The 26418-nt window shown below is 45.7% G+C and overlaps 1 protein-coding gene across 1 annotated transcript in view; it reads left to right on the plus strand.

The window, feature by feature from the left end:
- Positions 1 to 26418, plus strand: part of LOC119400896 (E3 ubiquitin-protein ligase UBR4) — a gene marked incomplete at its 5' end in the record, with an annotated part of 438348 nt that overhangs the window by 374838 nt on the left and 37092 nt on the right. The window contains 4 exon segments of the mRNA XM_037667804.1: positions 10209 to 10289; positions 14192 to 14341; positions 15940 to 16138; positions 25092 to 25330. Coding sequence (XP_037523732.1) covers positions 10209 to 10289; positions 14192 to 14341; positions 15940 to 16138; positions 25092 to 25330 — 669 coding nt within the window.

The following is a 26418-nucleotide window of genomic DNA, read 5'->3' on the forward strand; positions in this document are numbered from 1 at the left end:
AGACCGAGGATGACAGCTGGGATGGCCTCGAGCCAGGTTGAGTCCGGGGGGCACATAATGGCGGCTTTGAACTGTCAGTGAAAACGCTCGATCATTCCGTTGGCGCAGGGATGGTAGCTCGTGGTCCTCAAGCGTTCAAACCCGATGGTCAATCCCAGGAGCTTGAATAGGTGAGACTCAAACTGTCGCCCTTGGTCGGTGGTTACGCGGCGGGGAGCGCCGAAACGGGCAATCCAGCCGGAGAAGAAGGCCGAGGCGACGTCTTCCGCGGTGATTCCCTCGAGAGGCCATGCCTTGGGCCATCGAGTGTAGCGGACGATGGCGGTGAGGCAGTAGCGATAGGGTCCAGCCAGGGGAAAGGGTCCTATGATGTCGAGGTGGACGTGCTCAAATCGACCAGAGGGCTGAAGGAATGTTTCGAGTGGTGACGTGACGTGCCTGGTGACTTTAGCGCATTGGCATTGAATGCAGGAGCGCGCCCAGGTGCGACAATCCCGCTGCATGGAGGGCCAGACGTAGCGGTCAGCCACGAGGCGTGTCGAGGCGCGTATGCCGGGATGGCTGAGGTTGTGGAGCTGATTGAAAAGACCACGGCGATGGGACAGGGGCACATAGGGCCTGCTTCGTCCTGTCGACATGTCGCAACAGATTGTAGTTGTCGACCCTGGGATGGGGACTTGTTGCAGCTGAAGTGAGGACGTGCCCTTGAGAAGTTCCTGCAGTTCGGTGTCCGTAGTCTGAGCCTCGGCGAGGACGTCTGCTGTTATCTGCACAGAGCTGATGGCTGCTACACGTGAAAGCGCGTCGGCGACCACGTTGTTTTTCCCGCTGACATGTGTGATGTCGGTGGTGAACTGTGCAATGAACGAGAGTTGGTTCTGCTGTACAGGCGGGAGTTTGTCGCGACGTTGAGAGAAGGCGTAGGTAAGAGGCTTGTGGTCTGTATAGATGGTGCAGTTCTGTGCTTCGAGAATGTGGCGAAAGTGTTGCACTGCTTCGTATATCGCCAGAAGTTCTCTGTAGTAGGCTGGCAACATTGTCGGGGCGGTGGTCATGGTTTCCTCAGTGGAACTGGCGGTTGAAGTGGTCGCTTTCCGAGCTTCGAGCTTCTTGGAGAAGAACGCCAAGGGATGCCAGGTGTTTTCCACGCGTTGCATGAGGGCGGCGCCGAAGGCGAAGCTAGATGCCTCCGTGAACAGTCCCAAGGGAGCGTCTGGCACGGGATGGGTGAGGAGCGTGGCGGTGCAGAGGGCGGCTTTGCAATCTTCGAAAGTTCTCGCTAACGTCGGTGTCCACGTGACTGGTTGGTTTCCTCGTAGGCCGGCCAAAGCATCATGGAGGGGAGCCTGGTAGTCGGCAGCGTGTGGCAAGAAACGCCTGTAGAAGTTCAGCATGCCAAGGAAACGGCGAAGGTCTTTAGCGGTGGTGGGTTGAGGGTAACTTTGCAGGTCTGAGATGCGTTGGGGCAAGGGCCGAGTTCCCTCAGATGAAACTTCGTGGCCGAGGAAGCGGACGACGGAAGCGCCTAGCGTGCTTTTTTGGATATTGACGAGTAGACCGTGGTCGTCGAGGCGTTGGAACAGCAGACGAAGGTGCCTGTGGTGCTCTTCGGCGTCGCGGGAAAATACCAGTATGTCGTCAAGGTAAACGAAGCAGAAGTCGAGGCCATGGACGACTTCGTCGATGAAGCGCTGAAAGGTTTGTCCAGCGTTCCTCAGGCCAAAGCTCATGAAGGGAAACTCGAACAAGCCAAAGGGAGTGATTATTGCCGTTTTCGGGACGTCATCCGGATTGACGGGTATCGATGTATACGCCTTCACCAAGTCTAGCACGGAGAACACGTGGCAGCCATAGATGCGATGGGCGAAGTCCTGTATGTGGTGGACGGAGTACCTGTCCGGGATGGTGCGCGCGTTGAGGGCACGGTAGTCTCCGCAGGGCCGCCAGCCTTCGATCTTCTTCGGAACAAGGTGGAGTGGCGAGGCCCATGGACTGTCAGAGTGGCGGGCGATTCCTTCGCGGAGCATGGCCTCGAACTCTGCTTTGGCTATGCGCATGCGGTCTGGGGCAAGGCGACGGGCGTGGCAGAAAACCGGGGGGCCTGAAGTGGTCCGGATGTAGTGCACGGTGGTGTGCTGCACTCTGCGTGGCAGTCCGCTGGGGTGCGTCAATCCGGGAAATTCGGCAAGGATGGCGTGGTACGGCGAATGATTGTCAACACTGAGTACCTTGATGCTTGGCTGTTGGGTGGTCGTTCGCTGGCCTGGTGTGGAATGTCCTGTTGTCGCGTCGATGAGGAGGTCGTTGCGGCAGTCCGGAAGGAGGTTGTAGTGGGCCAGAAAGTCTGAGCCGATGATTGGCTCGGCGACGTCGGCGATGACAAAATTCCAGCGAAGGTCACGGCGTATGTTTCTGAGCTGGATGTGCAGGCAGAGCGAGCCGTACGTCTTGATTGTAGAGCGGTTTGCTGCGCTGAGCTCGAAAGACGTGGGCGGACGAGGACCTTGAAGATGGGATCGCGGGTAGCAGCAAATGTCTGAACCGCTGTCGACAAGGAACCGCTGCTTCGTGATTTGGTCGGTGACGAAGATGCGACGGCCTCCGGGTTGGCAGCTTGCGGCTGCCTCTACGAGCTGCCGTTGGCGTTTTCCGCATGCCCAGCGGAACAGGGTGGTCGACATTGCCGGGCTCTGTCCCCGAAGCGTCGGTGGTAGTAGCACGGGCCGTTGTTGTTGGGTTGCCGCGACGAACTGGTGTTAAGGTCGCGGCTTTGCGAGTGGCGGCGCTGGTGCATCGGAAGACGTTCACCCAAGCGTTGTTGAATGGAGTTGAGCTGTCGATCGATGTCGTCGATGCGGCGTGCAAGCTCCGCGGTGTTCAGCGGTGCGGCGACAGCCTGGATGGTGGGCGACAATTGCGGCAAGGAGACCTCGATGACGCGATCAGCCATCTCCGCAAGTTCGTCGAGGGGTAGCCTAACCTGGGTCTGCAGAATTGCCTGGGCGTGCGGCGGGAGTCGTTGGAGCCAAAGCACTCGCAGGAAGGAATCCTGGACTTGCAAGCTTCCCGCGAGCGCACGCATGTGGCGCAGGAGCTGCGAAGGTTTGCGCTCAGCAAGCTCTGTGGACTGAAGTTGCCGCACCTTCTGTTCATCCGAGAGCGACAGGCGGCGGATGAGTTCAGTCTTCAGGTGTTCGTAGTGGTTGGCCGTTGGTGGGTTGGCGAGAATATCCCGGACCTCGTTGGCATAACGTGCGTCGAGGTGGGCGACGACGTAATCGTAGCGGGTGCGGTCTTGCGTGATGCGCGCCAGGGAGAACTGGGCCTCGACCTGGGCGAACCAGACTTCGGGCGAGTCCGCCCAAAACGGCGGAAGCTTGACGGCGACACGCCAGGCGTCGTATGAGGTAGCATGTGGGATGCCTTCTGCGGGAGCTCTGACGTCCTCAGCGGAGCCGGCAGGCACGGCCTCTGTTGTGGAGGCGCTGCGGGAAGGCTGCTGTTGCTGGGTCTGCAGTGCCTGTTGAAGTTGTTGCACTTGCTGGCGCAGAGCGGTGAGAGCTTCCAGGTCGGCCATGGCGGTGCGGTTTGTTCGGTTTCCGGGTCACCAGATGTGGGATGCGGGTCGGTGAAGGACGGATCCCAACATAAAACGAAACGATGTTTATTAACGTAGTAGCAGCAGCAGGGCAAGCATGCCGATGCTGCGCTTCGGAAGGTTAGAGAAACAAACATGAAACCAAGCTTGGTAGCTTGGGTTATATAGCCAGCAGTGGTGACGTAAGCCTCCGGTGAAACTGCGTGGCGCTGTCTTTTATCGGAAGCGTGTTGCAGCAAGTAGCTGTGTCACGCTGGGCTAATCAGTGACGAGACGGAGGCTGCGTAGGTCTGTGCGCAGTGGTCACCACAACAGTCCACGTCCGATTGAAAGTGACCCCTTCAGATTTTTAATATGCTTCACCGCATCACATCCCCGTATCGCGGCAAAGCTGCCTTATAAGCTCCGTTACAATCGAGCTTTGCCAAGACACAGTCAACGTCCGATTGGAAGTGGTCCCTAGATCTTCAATATGCTTCACCTCATCACACCCGGGTATTGCGGCAAAGCTGCCTTTCAAGCTCCGCTACGGTCGCAAATGTATTAACTCAAGAAAATGCTGGTTCCAACATGGAGGTGAAAGATGTGGCAGAGTTGGGGGCTCAATTAATGCTGTTTTGGGCCTGAAATTCGGGCAGGAAGTCCAAAAAGTCGGATGCCGAAGCTTTTTAGCATCCAAAATTTCGGATGTTCTTATACATCGATGTCTACGAGGCAGATTTGGAACTCCGGACTTGAAGGGAGCACACCCTTGTCCGCCACATCAGTTGGGCTTCCACAGAAGTTGAAAGAGGAGGAGAGGCTGAGGAAATGGCATGCTTGCCTATCACGTGTAAAGTATTGTCGGCAACACTTTGGTTGCACCAAATCATGTACATAAATACAATTCGGCCTCTACATTGCCTCACTCTTGATAAGAAAGACAACTATGAAATATGACCCCACCAGCACTTCATCAACCTAGCGAAAAGAAACTTTCATGTTGCGATCTCACAAGAACATACTTAGGGATTCTCTGCAACTTTTTCTGTAATTTCACTTCGAATTATTCGAAAAATGTTTAAGAAATATTCGAAAATTATTCGAAATTATTCGATTCGATTCGCACTCAATCTTTATTATTCGAATTCGCTTCGCACCCAAAATTTTGCTATTCGCACAGCTCTAATTTAATGCTTTCATCATACTTTAAAGACGATAGTCTTTCTTGGGGAACTTAAACGCAGAAATTTTGGCCTGTCTGTCTGTCTGTATGTCTGTCTGTCACACGATACAGTCACCCGGCCAAAGTTTAAGCACTTGCTGAACGCCCAGCCATCTTGAACTGGTAAGTGAGTTGAGATGAAGTTGAGATGAGTGGATGAAGTTGAGTTGAGATGAAGCGCTGGTGGGGTGATATTTCATAGTTGTCTTTCTTATCAAGAGTGAGGCAATGTAGAGGCCGAATTGTATTTATGTACATGATTGAAAAATTGATTTTCAGACTCATTTGTATCATATATTTGTATAATTGTGAACTCAGGGCAGTTGCTTATAGGTAAAAACTAGAGCTGTGCGAATAGCAAAATTTTGAGTGCGAAGCGAATTCGAATAATAAAGATTGAGTGCGAATCGAATCGAATAATTTTCGAATATTTCTCAATTTTTCGAATAATTTGAAGTGAAATTACAGAAAAAGTTGCAGAGAATCCCTAAGTATGTTCTTATGAGATAGCAACATGAAAGTGTTTCTTTTCGCTAGGTTGATGAAGCACTGGTGGGGTGATATTTCATAGTTGTCTTTCTTATCAAGAGTGAGGCAATGTAGAGGCCGAATTGTATTTATGTACATGATTTGGTGCAACCACAGTGCTGCCGACAACACTACACGTGATAGACAGAGATGCCATTTCCTCAGCCTCTCCTCCTCTTTCAACTGCTGTGGAAGGCCAACTGATGTGGCGGACAAGGTTGTGCTCCCTTCAAGTCTGGAGTTCCAAATCTGCCTCGTAGACGTCGATATATAAGAACATCTGAAATTTCGGATTCTAAAAAGCTTCGGCGTCCGATTTTTCGGACTTCCTGCCCAAATTTCAGGTCCAAAACAGCATTAAATGAGCCCCCACCTCTGCCACATCTTTCATCTCCATGTTGGAACCAGCGTTTTCTAGAGTTAGTACATTTGCGACCGTAGTGGAGCTTGAAAGGCAGCTTTGCCGCAATACGGGGATATGATGAGGTGAAGCATATTGAAAATTTAGGGACCACTTCCAAACGGACGTTGGCTGTCTCTTGGCTAAGTTCGACCGTAGCGGAGCTTGAAAGGCAGCTTTGCCGCAATACCGGGGTGTGATGAGGTGAAGCATATTGAAAATCTAGGGATCGCTTTTAATCGGACGTTGACTGTGTCTTGGCAAAGTTCGACCGTAACGGAGCTTTAAAGGCAGCTTTGCCGCAATACCGGGGTGTGATGAGGTGAAGCATACTGAAAATCTAGGGACCACTTCCAAACGGACGTTGGCTGTCTCTTGGCTAAGTTCGACCGTAGCGGAGCTTGAAAGGCAGCTTTGCCGCAATACCGGGGTGTGATGAGGTGAAGCATATTGAAAATCTAGGGATCGCTTTTAATCGGACGTTGACTGTGTCTTGGCAAAGTTCGACCGTAACGGAGCTTTAAAGGCAGCTTTGCCGCAATACCGGGGTGTGATGAGGTGAAGCATACTGAAAATCTAGGGACCACTTTCAATCGGACGTTGACTGTCTCTTGGCAAAGGTCGACCGTAACGGAGCTTAAAAGGCAGCTTTGCCGCAATACGAGAGTGTAATGAGGTGAAGCATATTGAAAATCTGAAGGGGTCACTTTCAACCGGACGTTGACTGCATTTGTTTTTGGGAAGTTCGAATAGTTCGAATAGTAAAATTTCAGTGCGAATCGAATTGAATAGCAAACACTATTAAAAAAATATTCGAAACTTCGAATATTCGCACACCCCTAGTAAAAACTGTAGGTCATCAAAATTTATGGCATACTTCACGTAGAAAACAGCGCTACGAGACGGGACAAAGAAAGGGCACAAACACGGCGCTGACTATCAACCAAATGTGACACATTTGGTTGATAGTCAGCGCCGTGTTTGTGCCCTTTCTTTGTCCCGTCTCGTAGCGCTGTTTTCTACGTGAAGTCATGCACCAACCAGCCCAAATCCGTACCCTACTGCAGTTATGGCATACCTATTTTTTAGAAGTCACAAAAATTGCACGTAATTTGAAATATTCGTAGTTGAACTTGAATGGCAATATCGAAACTTAGTGCATCAGGCACGTAGGAAAGTAGGCCACTCTGTTACATCTGACTGGAAATACACTTGAAGAAGTGACAGAATTTCAGTGTAGTATAGCAGGACTGCTCACCATGAGAATCGAGGCAGAACTTAAAAGTGCGGCAAAAAAAACTCTGGCTCTTCTGCTGATTGTGCAGTAGTGCCCGATGGCGACATCAATGACCATTCCATTTCGAAGCCATAATGAGAGCATCGCAGCATAGCAAATGACACATCTGGCTTTATCTGATGCATATGTGTGCAGTTTTTCACTGATTGTCTGCTGACGAGAAACTGGTGCCTCTTTACGTAAATATGGTACCTACTACTTTTTGTCGCAGATTATGCCATGCTATTTTTGTACAGTGCGATACCAACTACAGTAATCCCTCATTATAACAGTCAGTGGGACGGCGAAAAAGATTCATTAAGAGCGGTATTTCGACTAAGCGGCCACTCGAGAAAAGCTAAAGCAGTCGAGCTTTAATTGCGCCACAACTGCAAGGAAGTATTTCAAATTGCGATTTGTCTTTCTCTTCACTGAAAGCTCCTTTCAAAGCCATCCAGCAAAGCTTCCTTGTTTTTCAATACAGTTGAAAATGTAGACAGCAGTATGCCAAATTTCTTCACGATGTCACTGCTCTGCCAGCCGCCTTTTTCTACTTCTTTGATCAGCAGAACTTTCTGCTGCAAAGTCGGACACTTTCGCCCGGAGCCTTGTGGAGCCATTTATCGCTGTAGACCACAAAAACGCACATGAGGCATGCCCAGTGAAGCACTCTGAAGAAGAACACAATCAAATGGCCTGCCGCACAGATCCAAAGGCACGCGCCTTTGGCACCAAAGTGACTGAACATGTCAAGTGACTCAGAAGCTCAGGAGGGCGACTTTGGAGGAGCAGCAGCGACGAAACTGGCAGCAAGGAGGCGAGGACTTGACATGAAGGCGAGCGAGAGGAGTGACTGTCATCTGAACGGCTCACAGACTGGAGCTTGAATGAGGAGAGGAAGGCAGTGGCGGCATTTATGGGGGGGGGGGGTGCGGACGTCACATAACGCTAAGAGAGTTTCGCGCTGGAAAGCCGCAAATGCCTTGGTTCGAGTCTAGGGTTGTGTTTGTTATACTCAAAAAACGATTACCGTATATTGCCGAATATAAGTTGACGTTTTTTTTATAAAATGGCCTTCCAAAGTTCAGGAGTCGACCCTATACGCGGAATCGTAAAGTTGACTTATCTGTAGGGTCCGACGAAAGGTCGTTGTTTTCGGATTTCTTGCTATTCGACGCATCGATAACATCAGCCGCAGAGGCAGCGGAGTCGCAGCAACAGCTATCTCCCAACGCGTGCGCGCCACTTCCGGAGCCGGACATTTTTGCGATCTGCCACGACGATCGCAAAACTATAGCGAAACCACGCGAGGCGAAACTACGGAGCGCGTTTAAAAATCGCCGCGCGGCATTAATGCGAACTGCTTGGGAAACATGGTCTCGAAAGCAGCATTTCAAACCTTTGATAGAGGGCGAACGATGCTCTATGAATAAAGAGGAATTTACCTTGCGGTCCGCCCTGCAGTTTTGTTTTCATGCAGTCGAAACTATTCATTGACAAACCATCGGCATCCGTGTGGGCTGGCAACACTTCGTGGGGAACTAAACCACATGACCAGTCACATGCGCCCACAAGCGTCTTTGCATCTTTTTGCACTCGCGCCTGTTCGCCATTTCTGCATTTCGCTTCGCTTGCGAGCAGTGGTGTGCGCAATTTGCGACGCTGCCAAACTGACGCCAAGATGCCACCGCTACGCCGGCAACAGTACAGCGCTGCTTTCAAGAGGCAAACGATCCTCTATGCAGAGTTGGAAAGCAACGTCGAAGCAGGGCGCAAGTTTGATGTGTCAGAAAAGTACGTGAGGGAATGGAGAAAACAAAGGACCAAGATCTTCACGTGCGCTGCTACATGCCGATCCTTTTGCGGACCGAAGTCTGGACGATACCCTGCCGTTGAGGAGGCGGTTCAAGATTGGGTTCACGACCACCAGCACCCGTTTCGACGGCGAGCAGCAGCAGTGGCTCGCACGATGGCAATGACCGTGACTGCGTCCTTCTCCCAAGCGACGACGAGTCGTAAGCAATGTTTCTCGGGCAAATAAATGTTTCTTTGCATCACTCCCTCTTCTGAAAAACTTATTAGTGAGCTATGGCCGCAGCATGAGGCTGTGTTCGGAGTCAACTTTTTTTTTTTTTTACCCTAGAAGGTGTTGTAAGTTGGGGGGTCGACTTATAATCGGAGTAGGCTTACAATCGGCAATATACGGTAACTGCTCATTGTGCATACACAGCACAACCATGAAAACTGGCCGGTTTTGCATTAGAGGCTTTGCATGGTCACTGGGTGATTTTTTCCTGAGTAAAGCTCGAGTTTTTCAGCACCTTGCTGTCAACGAAACTGCTAATTCTACAGTTTGAGTGTCAGTGTTCATGCACCGTCACATCTACACCATTGACAAATATCTAGGAACAAAATTCAATGACCCTAGCATGCATTTGGTTGGATGGTGCGTTTCAGCACCAGAAGTGCTCTTTAGAGTGCTAAAACTTTGCTTGAGCGCACCCCATGTAATGCTACAGTGCAAGTCAGCCCACGGTCTTTTGGCCACTTTTCGGCATCCAAGAGAGCGCGGTTTTTGGCCGTTGAAAAGCGCCAGGAAAACTTTTTCTTGTAGATTTTATCACGGGGGACGCCAGCAATGCGGTTACCACTGAGATTAACAGTTTGGGCATGCTGCACTATGGAATTTGACAGCTCCCGTTCGCTCCGCAGCAAACAGCTGGGGGCACTCGCTTGGTACCCGTTACTAGGCGGTATCGGTCTTGGGTTTAATACTTTTGTGGCCTGTTCTGTGCCTGCATGAGGGTAGTTCGTCAGCGGCAATAATTTGACACTGCATGCACAAAAGGGTTGTCACCGCTCAGCGACGCCTCCGCTTGCCTGCTTGTTCTAAGCGGGTTGAGCTCTTTGTGTACTTCGAGTAATGTGGCTTTTATGCATGTGTTTGGATCGGGACCAGAAGTAATTTTGAATAAAGTGATATTTCGAGTAAAGCAATTTAGTTATAATGAGAGATTACTATAGCACACACATGTCGTGGCAGGATGTCTGCTGTGCTATAGGTACGCACATGTTTGCCATGGGACTGTGTGTGCAGTGATTTTTAATCCTCATACCCACACCACTCCTGGCCGTGCATAAGTGCAGCAAGTTTTCTTTTGTTGAGCCAACTGTGGTGACGGTAATGCTTTCATTACCGCAGGCGACGTGTACTTGAAGCAGTCCCACACAAGGAGGCAGCAGCGAATGGTGGTGCAGTGCATTACAACGTGCTGCCAAGCAGGTACTTTAAGATGCTTATTTTGATAACATTATTTGTGATGAGTTGTACTCGCACATTTGTCAGTGGCCACCATCTTGTCTTCGTGCATTTCAAATGATTATATTTAGCATACACTAGAATTTCAGTTAACGAAAATTGCTTAAAGGGGTCATGAAGCACCCCTCGTGCTTGTTGTGAAAACTAGGCAGGTGCAAATGTTCTAGCACTTCAAATATTCAAACGAATATTACAGTAATTGAATTCGCTTAGAAATGTATTTAAATTATTCTAAATTTAGAAGTATTCGAAATGAATGAATAGACATATACAAACCGCATGTAACCCACAGTAAAGGTGTGCATTAGAGGGGTGCTATACCGTGAATACACCTGTAGACGTCGCGGGACAGCGCCATACACGTATCCAGGGGAAATCCGCACTGCCGCGAAGCCCCACGTCAAGGTTAAATGGAAAAATTACCCTCGCATCAATTCATTTTTTAAGTTTAAAAGCTTGTTATACCAGCTTATATACTTTAAGTACAGCAAACTTCGAAACGAAACAAGTTTTACAGGTTATCACTTGCATTCTACCTAAAGTCAAATCCTGCTACTATTCAAAGTTGCCTCCACTTCCCTTTGAACCAAAAAGGACATTTGCACATGCCTTGTTTCAATTATAAAAAATATTGTGTAGGTTAGATGGGTCATTATAAATATGCTCATTTTTCTTTATAATATGTGATATGTACTATTCGAATGCGATTCGAAATTATTAGACCACATCACTATTCGCTTCGAACATAAAGTTTACTATTCGCACATGCCTAGTGAAAACAGACCCTGCGGAGCACACCCTTGTCTGCCACATCAGTTGGGCTTCCACGGAAGTTGAAAGAGGTGGAGAGGCTGAGCAAATGGCATCTTTGCCTATCACATGTTGTCGTTATCACGTTGTTGGCAACACTTTGGTTGCACCAAATCATGTACATAAATAGAATTTGGCCTCTACATTGCCTCTAGATTGCTCTCTAGATAAGACAAATATGAAACACCACCCCGCCAGTGCTTCGTCAACCTAGCGAAAAGAAACACTTTCATGTTGCTATCTCATAAGAATATGCTGAAATTTCGCTTTGAAGTATTCGAAAAATATTCTAGAAACATTCTAGAAATATTCGAAAAATATTCGATTCGATTCGCACTCACACTTCAATATTCGAATTCGCTTCGCACCCAAAATTTTGCTATTCGCACAGCTCTAATTTTTACTAGAGCTGTGCGAATAGCAAAATTTTGGGTGCGAAGCGAATTCGAATAATAAAGATTGAGTGCGAATCGAATCAAATAATTTCGAATAATTTTCGAATATTTCTCAAACATTTTTCGAATAATTCGAAGTGAAATTACAGAAAAAGTTGCAGAGAATCCCTAAGTATGTTCTTGTGAGATCACAACATGAAAGTGTTTCTTTTCGCTAGGTTGATGAAGCGCTGGTGGGGTCATATTTCATAGTTGTCTTTCTTATCAAGAGTGAGGCAATGTAGAGGCCGAATTGTATTTATGTACATGATTTGGTGCAACCAAAGTGTTGCCGACAACACTTTACACGTGATAGGCAGAGATGCCATTTCCTCAGCCTCTCCTCCTCTTTCAACTGCTGTGGAAGGCCAACTGATGTGGCGGACAAGGGTGTGCTCCCTTTAAGTCCGGAGTTCCAAATCTGCCTCGTAGACGTCGATATATAAGAACATCTGAAATTTTGGATGCTAAAATGCTTCGGCGTCCGATTTTTCGGACTTCCTGCCCAAATTTCAGGTCCAAAACAGCATTAATTGAGCCCCCAACTCTGCCACATCTTTCATCTCCATGTTGGAACCAGCGTTTTCTTGAGTTAATACATTTGCGACCGTAGCGGAGCTTGAAAGGCAGCTTTGCCGCAATACGGGAGTGTGATGAGGTGAAGCATATTGAAAATCTAGGGACCACTTCCAAACGGACGTTGACTGTCTCTTGGCGAAGTTCGACCGTAACGGACCTTGAAAGGCAGCTTTGCCGCAATACGGGGGTGTGAGGAGGTGAAGCATATTGAAAATCTAGGGACCACTTGCAATCAGACGTTGACTGTCTCTTGCCTAAGTTCGACCGTAACGGAGCTTGAAAGGCGGCTCGGGGGTGTGATGAGGTGAAGCATATTGAAAATCTAGGGACCATTTCCAACCGTACTTTGTCTCTTGGCTAAGTTCGACTGTAACGGAGCTTGAAAGGCAGCTTTGCCGCAATACGAGAGTGTAATGAGGTGGAGCATATTGAAAATCTCAAGGGGTCACTTTCAACCGGACGTTGACGGCATTTGTCTTTGGGAAGTTCGAATAGTTCGAATACTAAAATTTCAGTGCGAATCGAATCGAATAGCAAACACTATTCGAAAAATATTCGAAATTTCGAATATTCGCACACCCCTAATTTTTACCCTTCGAAAATGAAATTTTTGTCGTGATATTTTTTCATTGCACTTGTGGAACCATTTTTAACATTATTTTACAAACTGCATCTTTTTTCATCGCCTACATTTTTTTCAGTAGTGATGAGGTTAAAGAGAGGGCACTTGAGCAAGTGGCAATGTTGCATTCCGCTTGTAAACTCTCCTTGCAGTGCATGACTGCAAGATTTGGCTGAGCTGTTCACAGCAGTGTTTGTTTTCCACAGTATCTGTTTTTTCAACAAGCATATGGGATGGTTTAGGACCCCTTTTATAGGAAACCTGAAGTCATCATTTCATCGGTAAAAAGGTTCCACTAGTTCTTTACATTACTTGAAAAGTGACTAACGTGTGTGGCAGTATCTCCAGCTTTCGAGCACACAATTGTCAACAAAGTACTCGCATGCTTATGGGAGAGCCATACAGGTGACCATCTTGAAGTAACACCTTCAGAGTTGAAACACGATGGCAGGAAGTTTTTTTTCACACCCGAAGCTCTAAACAACATGCATGAGACTGTCAAATGTTAAGTGTTTAAACATGGACATCAGTATGCAGAAGTAACTAGGTGGAGTAGTAGGACCGATAAACACTGTGTGGGTGGTACCCATACATGGCTTAAGAGTTTTACCTGCTTACATGTATGCACTGACAGTACAAGGGAGCAAGAAATCGATTCTCGCCAAATCCAGGTGGTGGCAGAACATGATGAATTTTTATAGTAGTCACAGGAAGTTGCGGCACCTCCAGAACAACATCGGATTGTTTTTGTCGAGTATTCAGTTCAGAAATGTTCTGGAAGATGTGTTTTTCAAACAAGCGTTCACTGCTTTACACTTAGGCAGTGAACAGTCATCACAAATTTTGACAGTCTGTGTACAATCAGCCACAGATGGAAAGCATCTTCTGCTCGATACATTGAAACAAAAACAAGTAATAGATCAGATTATTTGGGAGAGCTACCTACAGTAACTATGTTACCAGTTTCTAAACATTTGTAGTCCCAAATGTAGGTTTCAGACCCTAAATTACACTGCAGTTACTAATACAGATTAACGTTTAATTGCACTAGTACACTCTAGTTGCATCCTAGTTAGTTATCGCTTCTACTGGATTTAGTTATCAGGACTTCCTACTTGATTCAAAAGCTGGTCTAGTACTAACACCATACATTGAAGCACAAACAAGTAATACATCAGAACGCCTGGGAGTGCAACCTGTAGAAGCTATGTTACCAGTTTCTAAACAATTGTAGTCACAAGCATGTGCTTTGGACTCTAAGGTAAGGCATAATTACTAACACAAATTGACCTTTAATCACAACAGTACACTCTAGTTGTATTCTAGTTGTTTACATTAGAAAACATATTGATTTATCATTGCAGAATGTTGTAGTACCCTTTGCCATGTTGATGTTTTGAGGGTTCTGTCTTCCACTGCAGGAGTTCTCTGCTGTCAGCCTCAGAAAATTGGAAGGAGTTTACATCCAAGCCAGCTCTGAAGTATGTCCTCCGAATCTTGACGGGCCTCAGTAGAGGACATGAGAAAACACAGGTCCTAGTCAGCACAGAATGCATTCCTATCATTCATCGGTACGTACTGTGACAGCAAAGTTAGAAATTGGGCTAGTTGGTTGTACATGTTGGAGGGGAATTGCGCTACAGTTAACTGAGACCTAACAAAGCTAGAGGACGGACGAACGTAATGAACACGACATGTCATGTTCATTACGTTCGTCCGTCCTCTAGCTTTGTTAAGTCTCAATTAACTGTAGCGCAATTCCCCTCCAACATGTACTGTGACATTCTGAAAGGAGTTGCAGGGCTTCTTAACCCAGGTGTTCTCCAGCCTTCTGGGCTTGGGAAACCCCAACAACTTCTCCAGAGTGCCACAGAACCCCAAACTTTCCTCTTTACACTGATGTACCTTTAGCAAAAGCCAAATGGGGAAAGGAGGGTGGGAGGGGGTGGAGGTGATGTGCAATTTAATTACCTGCGTAATGATCGCACTTTTCTTCTAAAAATATTGCCTTGAGTCTAGGGGTGCAGTCATTACATGGGGTAAAATTTTCACGAGAAGAATCGAGTTGCAGCCCATAATTTTCATGACAGCTACCGTGTGCATAATCGGAGAATCGGGTTGAAGAAGGCCTATCTTTTCATTAAAGGCCGACATACAGTTTGTTTTGCATGAATTACTCCACAGAAAGTACATAGAAATTGTTAAAAAAAAAAGGAAAGGGAAGCAGCAAAAAAACGCCCTTCTGGGCGGTATGAATGCTGTGTACACTGCCTTTTATTTTTGCTATATCAGAGCGATTTCGCTGGAACGGCACCTGACCCGAAAAAGTAATTTACTGTATTTACTCAATTGTAATGCAAGGGGTAACTTTTCATTGTGTCCAGGAAGAACAAATAGAATTTTGGTATTCGATTGTAACTCGAGGGTCGACTTTAGGTAGCAATAATCTGGAAAAAAAGATCGCGTTACATTCAAGTAAAAACGGCAGTCAGCTTGGACGATTGGCAAACGTCTCAAAATCGTGCAAAAACCAGAAATCACAGAGGCGTCTCTCATCGTTCCCATCGCCAAGCACCGCCATTTTGTCATGGTTAAAATTAATTCAGCTTTCATTGTCTTGATAAAACTCTTTTCTATTCTTACCTGTATATTCTGATTATTGCTATGAACAAGAACAGAATATGCCTGTTATGAGCACAATGTGTTTAGTCACAGTATGGTGCAGCAGCTCACTAAACACATCACTTTAATGTATAATTCTATCAAAGAAGCTTCCGAAAGGAAATGCCGCTTTCAAAAGCTCTCAGTGCAAACTGCCGTCATGAAGTGTGTAGAAATGGACAAGTGGAGTTGAAGTTTGATTTGGGCACCTGTAGAACCAAAAATTGTTGTTTGAACACTTCGGTAACCCATTTTTCAAAGCACGTGCATAAGCTAAGCAGTGCAAGTGCCATTTTTTCTTGTTGCATTAATTATGTTTTTCTTCATTAATTCTTGTTTAGTGTTCGGGCATGCAACATCCAAAGTTTTTACTAAGCAGTAGTTTATGTTGCATAATTTTTTTCTTTCGTATTTTGATTTCATGCGTGCCCAGTTTGTGTATCACTGTGTTGTGTGTTGTGATATATAAATAATTTTCATGCTTAATGTTATATTTTTTAATGTGCAGTCTGGAGCAGGTGTCAAGCGATGAGCATGTTGGCTCACTGGCGGAAAATCTTATGGAGGCCTTAAAAGAGAATCCTAATGTGGCACAGAAGATTGAAGAGGTCCGCAAACAGACCAGAGATGAGAAGAAGAGGCTTGCAATGGCTATGCGTGAGAAGCAGCTTGGCGAGCTTGGCATGCACACCAATGAGAAGGGCCAAGTAAGTTGACTTTCGGGTTGAATGAACATAGGGCTATTACTAAAACTTGCATGCAACTTTTTGTTTGTTTTTTTCCCTTTGTGCGGATGAAATGTTCTCCAGTTTGTGTGCTTACTGAAGTGAAAGCTCGATAATAGATCTTTTTTATTCTGTTCTTTTGATAATTTGAACCAGTCACTGATTTCACCTAGCTTCACAGGAGTCCATGTATAATTGACTGTTCATTAAACAGTAAATGAGCTTTGCCTTAGGTAAACTGCATGCCACCGTTTGTGGTCTGGCCATTATTTCTTCAACAAAGTGATGTTGCTGACTATAAGCTGGACGTGCATGCATTAGCAGCAGATTGGTAAGTTGAAACACCAGGACTGTGGTGGTTTGCCCCTTTGGCTTGCTACCACTTGGCTCTTCAGCATTCATTACCACAACCATGTAGATAATAATTACATACCCCTGTTGTTCCTGATCTTGCTTCTAGAATAAGCAAGTAGCAACTATGTATTTATGCGTGTATGCTGCCACTTCATTGGGCATAAACATCACACATCGAAATACAGGTTATTGCTCGTTTATGTGGCATTTTTATGCGAGTTAATAAGTGGGAATGAAAGCTGAAAATATCAGCAGAAAGGGTTGTCGTTATAAAGGTTTGTGACTTGTCAAATGTCTGCATGCAGGTAAAGTAGAGTGGAGGACGTTACAGCTGTGAAAAGTGCAAAATGGTCATGTGAATGCTAGTACTGTGAAACATCGATATAACAAGCTTCTGTATGATGAAATGCTCGATATAATGAATTATTTAGCTTTCATCATGTATTTTTATAACAAAGCATGATGATGTTGCTTATCTGCAATTTCAATATAATGTATAGTCATGAAGTCGTACCAACTAGCCCCCATAACAGCTTTACTTGCAATTTAATCAAGTTTCATTACTGCTGTAAAGGAAGACAGAGGCAATAAATTAAATGTTTGCTGGTGCCAGGGGTCAAATGGCGGAGTACATGTGGCTTTTGCAAATGCATTTTTCAAATCACACGCCATCTGACAAAGAGCAGCTGTTGGAATGGAGCAGTGCCTTTTTTGGCAGCTGTTGGGGAGGCAAGGAGGAATCTGAATGCTCTCCTAGAAATGCTCTCCACTCTAGAACTAGTGTAGTTCCATTTATTTCTGCTCTGCCCGTGCTTTGTGAGCACTAAATATGTTTTTATTGCTGCCATGTGTCAAGTGACAAGCATAAGTAGCCATATAGGCAGTAGTAATAAACACAACAAGCTCTCGCTTATGATTGCAATCGTTGATGCTGTCGACAAGAGAGAGAGATACGAAGAGGAAAGGCAGGGAGGTTAACCAAGCTTTGGCTCGGTTGGCTACCCTATACTTGGGGTGGGGGAAGGGGGAGTAATAGAAAGGAGAGGGTAGAGAAGAAAGAAGAGTTCGAAAGAGATGGATGAACAGTGTGAAGCTACACAACACGAACTCGCGCTGTTAGTTCACAGGCACTCGTGAAGTCCGGTGGTCCTCAAGAAGCACAAGAGGGCTTTCGTGGCCTTGTGCATATGCGAGACCGTAGGCCAAGGTCCCAAGATATTCTTTTCTGTCAGTGGTCTTGAGTCCAGGTGACGGAGCTTGACTTCCATACTACGTCGTTGAGCCTGATATGATGGGCAGTGGCACAGAATGTGTTCAAGCGTCTCCTCGCACGTGTAAATGTTGCATGCCGCACTGCTGGCCATTCCACTGAGGCACGAATACGCATTCGTAAATGCCACGCTCAACTACGTGCGGCACAGTAAAGTTGCATCGCGTCTTGAGAGCCCGGATGGCAAACAAAGTTGCAAATTTGGGTCAATCAAATACAGGCACGCGTTGGAAAAACCCTGCGTATTCCATTTTAGAAGAGTGATACGGCGTGCAAGTGATTGTAGTCGCCACGCTGCGTCCGTTTTCAAGAGTGGTATGGGTGTCCGCATGTCTTGGTCATGCGACGATCGTGCAGCTTCATCTGCGTGGTCATTGCCGACAATTCTGCAATGACTCGGCAACCATTGAAATAAAATATCATGTCCTTCCTCGAGTGCTTGGTGGTAGTCGTGCCTTATCTCGTACACGGATTGTTCGTGTAATCCGTGCCGTAAAGCAAATTGTAGTGTCTGTAAGGCTGACATGGAGTCGCAAAAGATGGCCCATCGATTAGGTGGCTGCTGAAGGATGTACTTGACCGCACCTTCAAGCGCTGCGAGTTTGCGGCTGTCGACGTCGTGATGTGAGAAAACTTGAACTGTAACAGTACATTATCAGATGGAACAACCACCGCTCCGGTAGAGCTGTTGGAATTAGTGGAGCCATCTGTGTAAACATGCTTGCGGTCTAAGTAGGTTTCTTCCAACATACGCAAAGACAACTGCTTCAGGGCTAGCGGTGACATGCGTGCCTCGTTACGATTCCAGGAACCGATAAGCACACGTCAGGTTGATGGAGAATCCACAACGCAGATGCCGGGCGCATCGCAGGTTTGAAGCCAGGCGGTAATATGTCGTAGTGTTCTGTCACAATACCGCAGAACAAAGCGTGGGGCCTCCGCGCTGGCAAACTCGCTAAATGATGCAATGGTACCCGTGACAAGGCTACCATCACATCATTTGTGCTGTCGACAAGGCTAGTACCTTGCAAGTGATCCCAATCAGCGAGAAAAAATGATGTCACCACTTGTGACAAGATATCACAGAGCTTGCTCTCCATGATCTCAAAGTCAATGGAAGACACTGTATTTACTCGATTCTAACGTGGGTTTTTTCCCACGTTGTTGCCCAAAGTAGACTCCACACTACAATTGATTACCGAAATTCAAGTTGTCTAAAAAGTGCAACAATGTGCTCTGTTTGAATTGACAACTCCAGTTTTGGCTATGTTCCAGTTTCAGCTCCAGTTTTGGCAAACTATTAAGAATTAAGGGCGCTACCTCTTCCTCAAGTACGTTGAACCAACAAGCCCGCATCACCACCTTAGTTGAACAGAAAGCTTTGATATGCTGTATAATTCTTAATAGTTTACACATCAAAAAAGTATTCCTACCCCTGTGAAGCTTATGTTTCCTAGTATCCGGCTAGGTGCCTAAAGCAAGATTTCGATGAGTAGTTCTTGCTCCATTGTTCCCGGAAACAATGCTAATTAATTTTAATTAACTTTGGAACTAGTGGACATATTTGAAGAATAATTGCATATTTGGAATCAGCAAAGAAAACTAAACAAGACTGTGCAGTTTTATTAAATTTGGTAAAGGGAATCTTGATGATTTTTAAAAACCCTCTTCCCCCCTTAAGTTTGAGTACCATGATTTGACCGCAGCCGCCACCTACCTAAAGGCCCAACTGCGCTAGCGACATGGCGGCTCACCATGCGCCGATTTCAGGCTACTGTATGCAGACGGCTCTGCATGCACGTCCGAGGCTCATTTTCGCGACATTCTACCGTAGCTGCATGGTGACAAGATCACTCAGGCTCAGCAGCAGAGTGGTGGTCCCCATGGCTACTCAGGCTAACCGCATCGTCTGCTTCATACTGTCCATTGTTCCGCAATCTCGCAGTCCCACGATTATGCAGCGAGGGTCGTCAAGTTGGCGAGATTTCACGCCAGCAAAGGCGGGCAAAGGTGGATCGGGTCACGTGATTACGGCGCCAGCGAATGCCATGCACTTTGACACCCTCTCTCCTCCTATCACATGACACGGAGGTGGCAGAGGCACGAGCAGCGCGAGTGTGGAGTTGGTCAGTTTTCTGGAAGCGATCGTGCAGTGTAGTCGTGCCTGCTTTTCGTAGCCCGCCATCCTAAGCTTGACTTCCTTCGCACCCTTTTTGTTCACGGTGTGTGCCATTGGCATGTTGAAGCACACCAGGGTCTGGTCGGCATTTGCAATTTGCCCCACTTGGTAGCCCTTTTCCCGCCCTTTGTCCATCATATATCACTGAAACTTAACAAGCTTCTCCTCGAAGTCAGCGGGCAGCTTCTGACACATGGAGGTCTGTCGTCTCAGGCTGAACCCGAACCATTTCATGAAGCGCGTTGCCCAGCCCCTGCTTGCTTTAAAATTGGCACGTGCGACACCCTTCACGAAGGCAAATTCCCTGGCCTCCGCCTGAATTATATGCAACGCGATGGACGGAAGCGAGGACGATGCCCTCCGGGATAAACTTAGCGACAAAGAGGTCAGCGATGTTGCTGACGACGACGACAAATAAACATTCTATGTAGTACGTGCCTACGGAGGGTGCACTTGTGCAATAAAAATGCTGGGTTTTCTGCCGATAAAACGGTGCTTTTTTTTAAATTCAGCCTGCATTCGAGGTAAGTTTTTTTTTTCTGGCCTTGCGAATTTTGGGGGTTGACCTGCACTCGAGGGTGGCCTATATTCGAGTATGTACGGTAACCTCCACAATATTTTTTTTTTAATTGAAATTGAAACGAGGCATGTGCAAATGTTATTCTTTTTAGTTCAAAGGAAGTGGAAGAAACTTTGAATAGTAGCAGGATTTGACGTTCGGTAAAATGCAAGTGATAACCTGTAAAATATGTTACGTTTTAAAATTTACTATCCTTAGAGTATATAAGCCGGTATAACAAGCCTTTACACTTTAAAAAATGGTGAATCGATGTGAGGGTAATATGTTCAGTTAACCTTGCAGTGGGGCTTCGCGGCAGTGTGGATCTCCCCTGGATAGGTGTATTCACGGTATTGCACCCCTCCACCCCCTCCACTGCAGTGAAACCACCTTTACAGGGGGTTACATGCAGTTTATATATGTCTATTCGTTCATTTCGAATGTTCGCATTGAAGCAAATTCGAATACTGTAATGTTTGTTCGAATATTCAAAGTGCGTGAATATTTGTACATGCCTATATATTAACAACGCCAGCCAAACTGCTGTATACTTTGATATGACTATGATCGGTACCATGCACAGTGTTGGTGCCCGGGAAGTTCGCATTAGGACAACTGAGAATTAGAAGACCACATTACCGGTAGTGCGGACATACTTGATGGATGGCCACAAGTTGCCACCATACATAATTTTTCATCGCAACATTCAGACATACTTGATGGATGGCCACAAGTTGCCACCATACATAATTTTTCATCGCAACATTATTCCGAAAAAACATTTCGCAGAAACGTCGTTCGCTGCCAAGAAACGGGATGGGTGGAAGCATTGTCAGTGCTTGACTGGATTAATGCAATGTGCCGGTGACCAGGCACTCAACACCCATTATCACCCATCATCAACATTCTATTCGATTTTGTCGACATCTCTTTTCTGATATCGAATCTGCAACCACTTGATGTGTGCTTGAACAGACTATTTAAGGACAGAACAGGCAATCTACACCAATTGGATCCATGAAGAACAAACCCCTGACACTTTAAAGGAAAATCTAAATGACCAAGTGCTTTTCAGATTGCCCAGTGGCTGTCAGCCACTTGGTACGACCTCCCACATGACAAGATGGTTTGTGCTTTCAAGAAGTGCTCAATATCAAATGCTCTTAAGGGCACAGGGTAAGCCCTATACGTGCCATGCATTTTTGGCCATTTTGAGGTACCGTTTTCTCAGTGACTAAAAGGAATAGCCACCTAATGCATATATCATTTCTTCCCAAATTTTCTGCTCTTTTAACTGAAGCAGATTTATCTAAATCTGACTAATATTGGAATTTTGGTGAATTTTTTATCTCTAGGACCTAAATTTTGACTTAATTTGCATCTTTGAAAAATTGGAACACAAAAACTGTAAAGTGAATAATTCAAATTCTGCTTCAGTAGTTGTATGCATTTATGCAGAACACAAGAAAAAATAATCAACTGGTTATCTTGGAATACATAGGAAATAATGGTACCTAAATAATAAAAAACATGGTTTTGAGATAATTGAGTTTAAAGTTAGAAAATGGCTGAAAAGTGGACATACTTTGCCGCATATGTCGTTCAGCTATTTTATTTAGTAGCTGCAAGCTTGATCATCATTGCCAAAGTCAATTTTTCACTTTGGAGCCTCTCGTTTTGCTTGCCGTGCTTCTTTTATGATCTGTCGTGCAGCTCTATCCACAATGTACCGTCGATTGTGATCAACTTTTTCCAGCAAATTGACTGTATTTTGGCCAAGCTTCAATCCTAATTATTTCAGAATTTTGGCTCATGCGATACTGCCATCATTAAACAAAAGAACAACATCCAATGTCGCAATCCTTAAGACCCTGAGGCCTAAACAAAGACAGCAAGGACTCTGCAACGCAATTCCCTTTAGCTCAACACTTGCAGTGTGCAATTCGGTCTAATTGCATCACAAACAATATTCATGTCCATTAGATCATATCCGTTGTCACCTTGCACACGATTCGCCTCGAAGGACGCTGAAAAGGCTGAGAGGTTCAACAATGAAGAGCTTGCTGATTCAGCGTTCAGCGCCTGAGTACGTCACCGGCACTTATTCGCATTTGCAAGAGAGCTGGATTGATTGGCACAAAATTTACACTTGCTGAAGACCTTCTTTACCCTCAGCATCTCAATTTATAGACAGGCACGACAGACACAAGGTGTAATGAAGCTAGGAGCTGAAAGTGTTCGAATAGATGCGCTCCGAAGAACAAGTGTGAATAAAAAGGCGCACAGCGTCTTCGGACTGCCTTAGAAGTTACTCGACAATTTCTTATACACAGCTCACTCCAGACAAGCATTTTGGCTTTCGTACACGAAGTTTTTCTTTGTTCAGAAAATTGGACCATAAGCATGGAGCGCATACGAGGGGCTTGTCCTGGGATGCGCCACTTCTTTCCGGAAAAACTGGTTTTCAGCCACAAAAAATACTTTTTAAGAAAAGCATACATGTGGAAAATATGCACAAAGGTTCACACTTCCCAAATTGCAAAGAAAAAAAAAGTGATTTTATTTTCAAATTTTGCCTTACCCTGTGCCCTTAACGGCACTGAAGGTGACAATGTCTGGGAGTATGAGAGTGATGAGGGGGATTCGATATCTGAGAACTGATCCAGCAGAAATGATGACTAGCAAAAACGTCACTTTTAAGAGAAAGGTTTGAGAAGTAAATGTGCTTTTTCATGCCTCTGCTGGACAAGTGTTGACGAACCTGGTCATCGTGCCTATGTGGCAGTGTCGTGTAATGCCGATGATCAGCTAGGGAATCATCCATCTTTTGTTTTAGTGGCATGTCCATTGGCCAGGAACAACTTCCACACTACCAGCAAAGACTAGCACAGGCGACCTAATCCATTAGCAGAACTGCGCAGAATAAGGGTCCATCTTGCAAAAACTTGCACTGTTGGGGCAATCCGTTCATGTTTTGGTGATTATTGATGTTCAGAGGGGCGTAAGGGCAAGGGGCCCAAGGCTACAAAACAGCTTTTATTGTATAAGCACGCGAGTGTTGGGGCTGCAGGCAGGGGTGGAGCCACTCCAATTCTTTAATTCTTCTTTCTTTGCTTTCTTTGGCATTTCATTACCTTTGGGCACAGACAAGCAGCAGCCAGACTTCATTGTTATAACCAATAACGCAGCATGGGGGCATTGTAGTTAGTGGGTTATTTAACCATAGAAAACACAAAAGTTGACGGTGCAGCAGCTTCTCGTTGCTATAACCAATATTGTTCAAATCGGTATCATTATAAGTGGGTTTGACTGTAATGTCAAAAAGATGAATTCACAGCTTGTCATGCTATATTTCACTCGCTCGTTTTATATAGCTGCTATATATGAGTTCACATGCTCAAATTTTCAAATTCAGTATGACACATCCAAATTGGTTTTCTCATTATGTGACATATTTACTTGCACGATCAACATGCCTGTTTTATTGGTGCAAAATTAGGGGTGCATTCATTGTGCAGGATTAAATTTTGAGTAAAGTTTTTTCTGCCGGCACCACTAAGCCCATTTTATGGTACACATATTACAGATTTAACATAAATGTAAGTATATGAACTGGCCTAGTCATGACAGCACAGTCATTGTTCCAGATGCATCTGACTCATTCAAGTGCTAGTTCTTTGACCTGCTGGTAGCAGCTGGTCTCTGGTCCGTGGAATGTGCTCCATGTCTTGCTGGTAACCTTCAGTTTATGATGTTAACGTCTAGGAAATGCATATTTCATCATTGCCATAGTACCTTCCTGATGCACGAATTAATCAACAGGTTTGAGGTCAAACCCCATGGTGTAGCTTGAATACTACCCCACTATGACACTGGCACTCCAATCACTCCACATGTTTCACAGTGACCAGCAGCTTTATAAAACTGACCAATAAGATATGGAAAGACTGTGCTACGTAACACACAGAAAATATCGGGTATCCACTGTTGGCCATCATCGTCAGTCAAAGTCAAAGCCAGGCCATTGCTCATGTTACGAAGTTGCAGGTGCGATCAATATGCCTGGAAAAAATGTAAGAATTTTTTTACGACAGACTGGGAAGGCATGTTCATTATGTGTGTAAATAAGGGTTCTAAATTTATCTCATTTACTACTGTATATTAAAATATGTCAAATATTTGTGGCATCTGAGTTTTTCATTGTGTTTGAGGTAAGTTTACAGCCTTGCCACTCAGTTAAATTTTCCAAGTAGTTTAAGGTCAGAGGTACTAACTCTGTTCTGCATAATGGTGCTGGCTGACATTTGCCTTTATTCCCCATCTTTCCATTGTGGCTATATCTTGACTAGTATCGCCTTACTGACCTTCAGCCAGTTTTTCCTACGGTCAGCCACAAGCCAGAATGATGATATACCATTTCATAACTGTGTCACAAAAATGAACCTCTGTCATGGAAGTCATACTTGCATTAGCAGCATAGAAATTAGTCGATGTTAATAGATTAGGTGATAGCCAGCTGGAGTTTTCAGAGTGTTTGGGCAGGCCTGTTGTGCTGATTTAGTCTTTACTGCAGGTGACAGCCAAGAGCTCAATCCTAAAGCAAATGGAAGACTTGGGTGAAGAGGCAGGACTCGTGTGCATAATCTGTCGTGAAGGCTACAAGTTCCAACCCAGCAAGCTGCTTGGCATCTACACCTTTACCAAGCGGTGTAATCTGGAAGACTTTGAAGCCAAGCCTCGCAAGACACCTGGATACACAACAGTTACTCACTTCAATATAGTCCATGTTGACTGCCACATGGCTGCCGTCAGGTAGGTTGATTCTGCCATATTGTGCACAAGCTAGCGTTGACGTTGGCAGCCATTAAAGGGAAACTGAACAGGTTTCCAAAAAAAATTTTAACTACAGTAGAACCCTTTTACAAGAGACACTGATGTAAGAGACAAATGGGTACAAGAGACACTAGTGTGCCTGCATCAAAATAGGGGTTGATTGGAAAATGAGGACATGGTACTCTGCTTATAAGAGACACCCCACTTAAGGGACAAGAATTGCTCCCCAGTGCATGTCTCTTATAAAGGGGTTCAACTATATAAGCACCCTTCAGTACTTTCAAACACCCTTAACACTATAGCTCAACCAAAAGTGCTTTATTAGCAAGAAACTCCGAGCTGCTGCTGCATGGCCTGTGGTGAACCCGGTTCAGATCTACGATTCTTCGATTGTGCCACGACATCAATATATGGGCCTATGACAGCATCCGACCAGGCAACTCAACGACGTCCCTGACGCTTTGGCAGAGTTCAGAGGCTGTAATCAGTTGGTGTCGTCGGGAGATCTTTTTTGAAAGCAGGGGAGGGGGGTCAATATTACACAAAATAGTTACCAATTGAATAAATTTGTCTAAAGTATACCATTTCGCCCCACCACGGTGGTCTAGTGGTTATGGCGTTCGACTGCTGACCCGAAGGTCGCGGGCTCAAATCCCGGCTGCGGTGGCTGCATTTTCGATGGAGGCGAAGATGTTTTAGGCTTGTGTACTTAGATTTAGGTGCACGTTAAAGAACCCCAGGTGGTCGAAATTTCCGGAGCCCTCCACTACAGTGTCCCTCATAACCATATCGTGGTTTTGGGACGTTAAACCCCAGGTATTAATTAAAAGTACGCCAGTTATGCAAAGAATAGCCCAGTACCAAACCACTCACAACATCAAGAGTTGTTGAAGTGGCCAAAAGTGTCTTGTTTAATTATAGTTTTGTGCCAATAAATACCGCATACGCCTGCCAGAACTTCTTGACAAGTCATGATTCTCCCACCACCGTTTTGAGTTTCAGTTCACGGTGGAGTTCTTCTGTTCTGACAACCAAATTATTCTGGTGTGCTAAATTGCTTGGATAAA

Source organism: Rhipicephalus sanguineus, chromosome 1, assembly GCF_013339695.2.
Source record: "Rhipicephalus sanguineus isolate Rsan-2018 chromosome 1, BIME_Rsan_1.4, whole genome shotgun sequence".
NCBI lineage: Eukaryota > Metazoa > Arthropoda > Arachnida > Ixodida > Ixodidae > Rhipicephalus > Rhipicephalus sanguineus.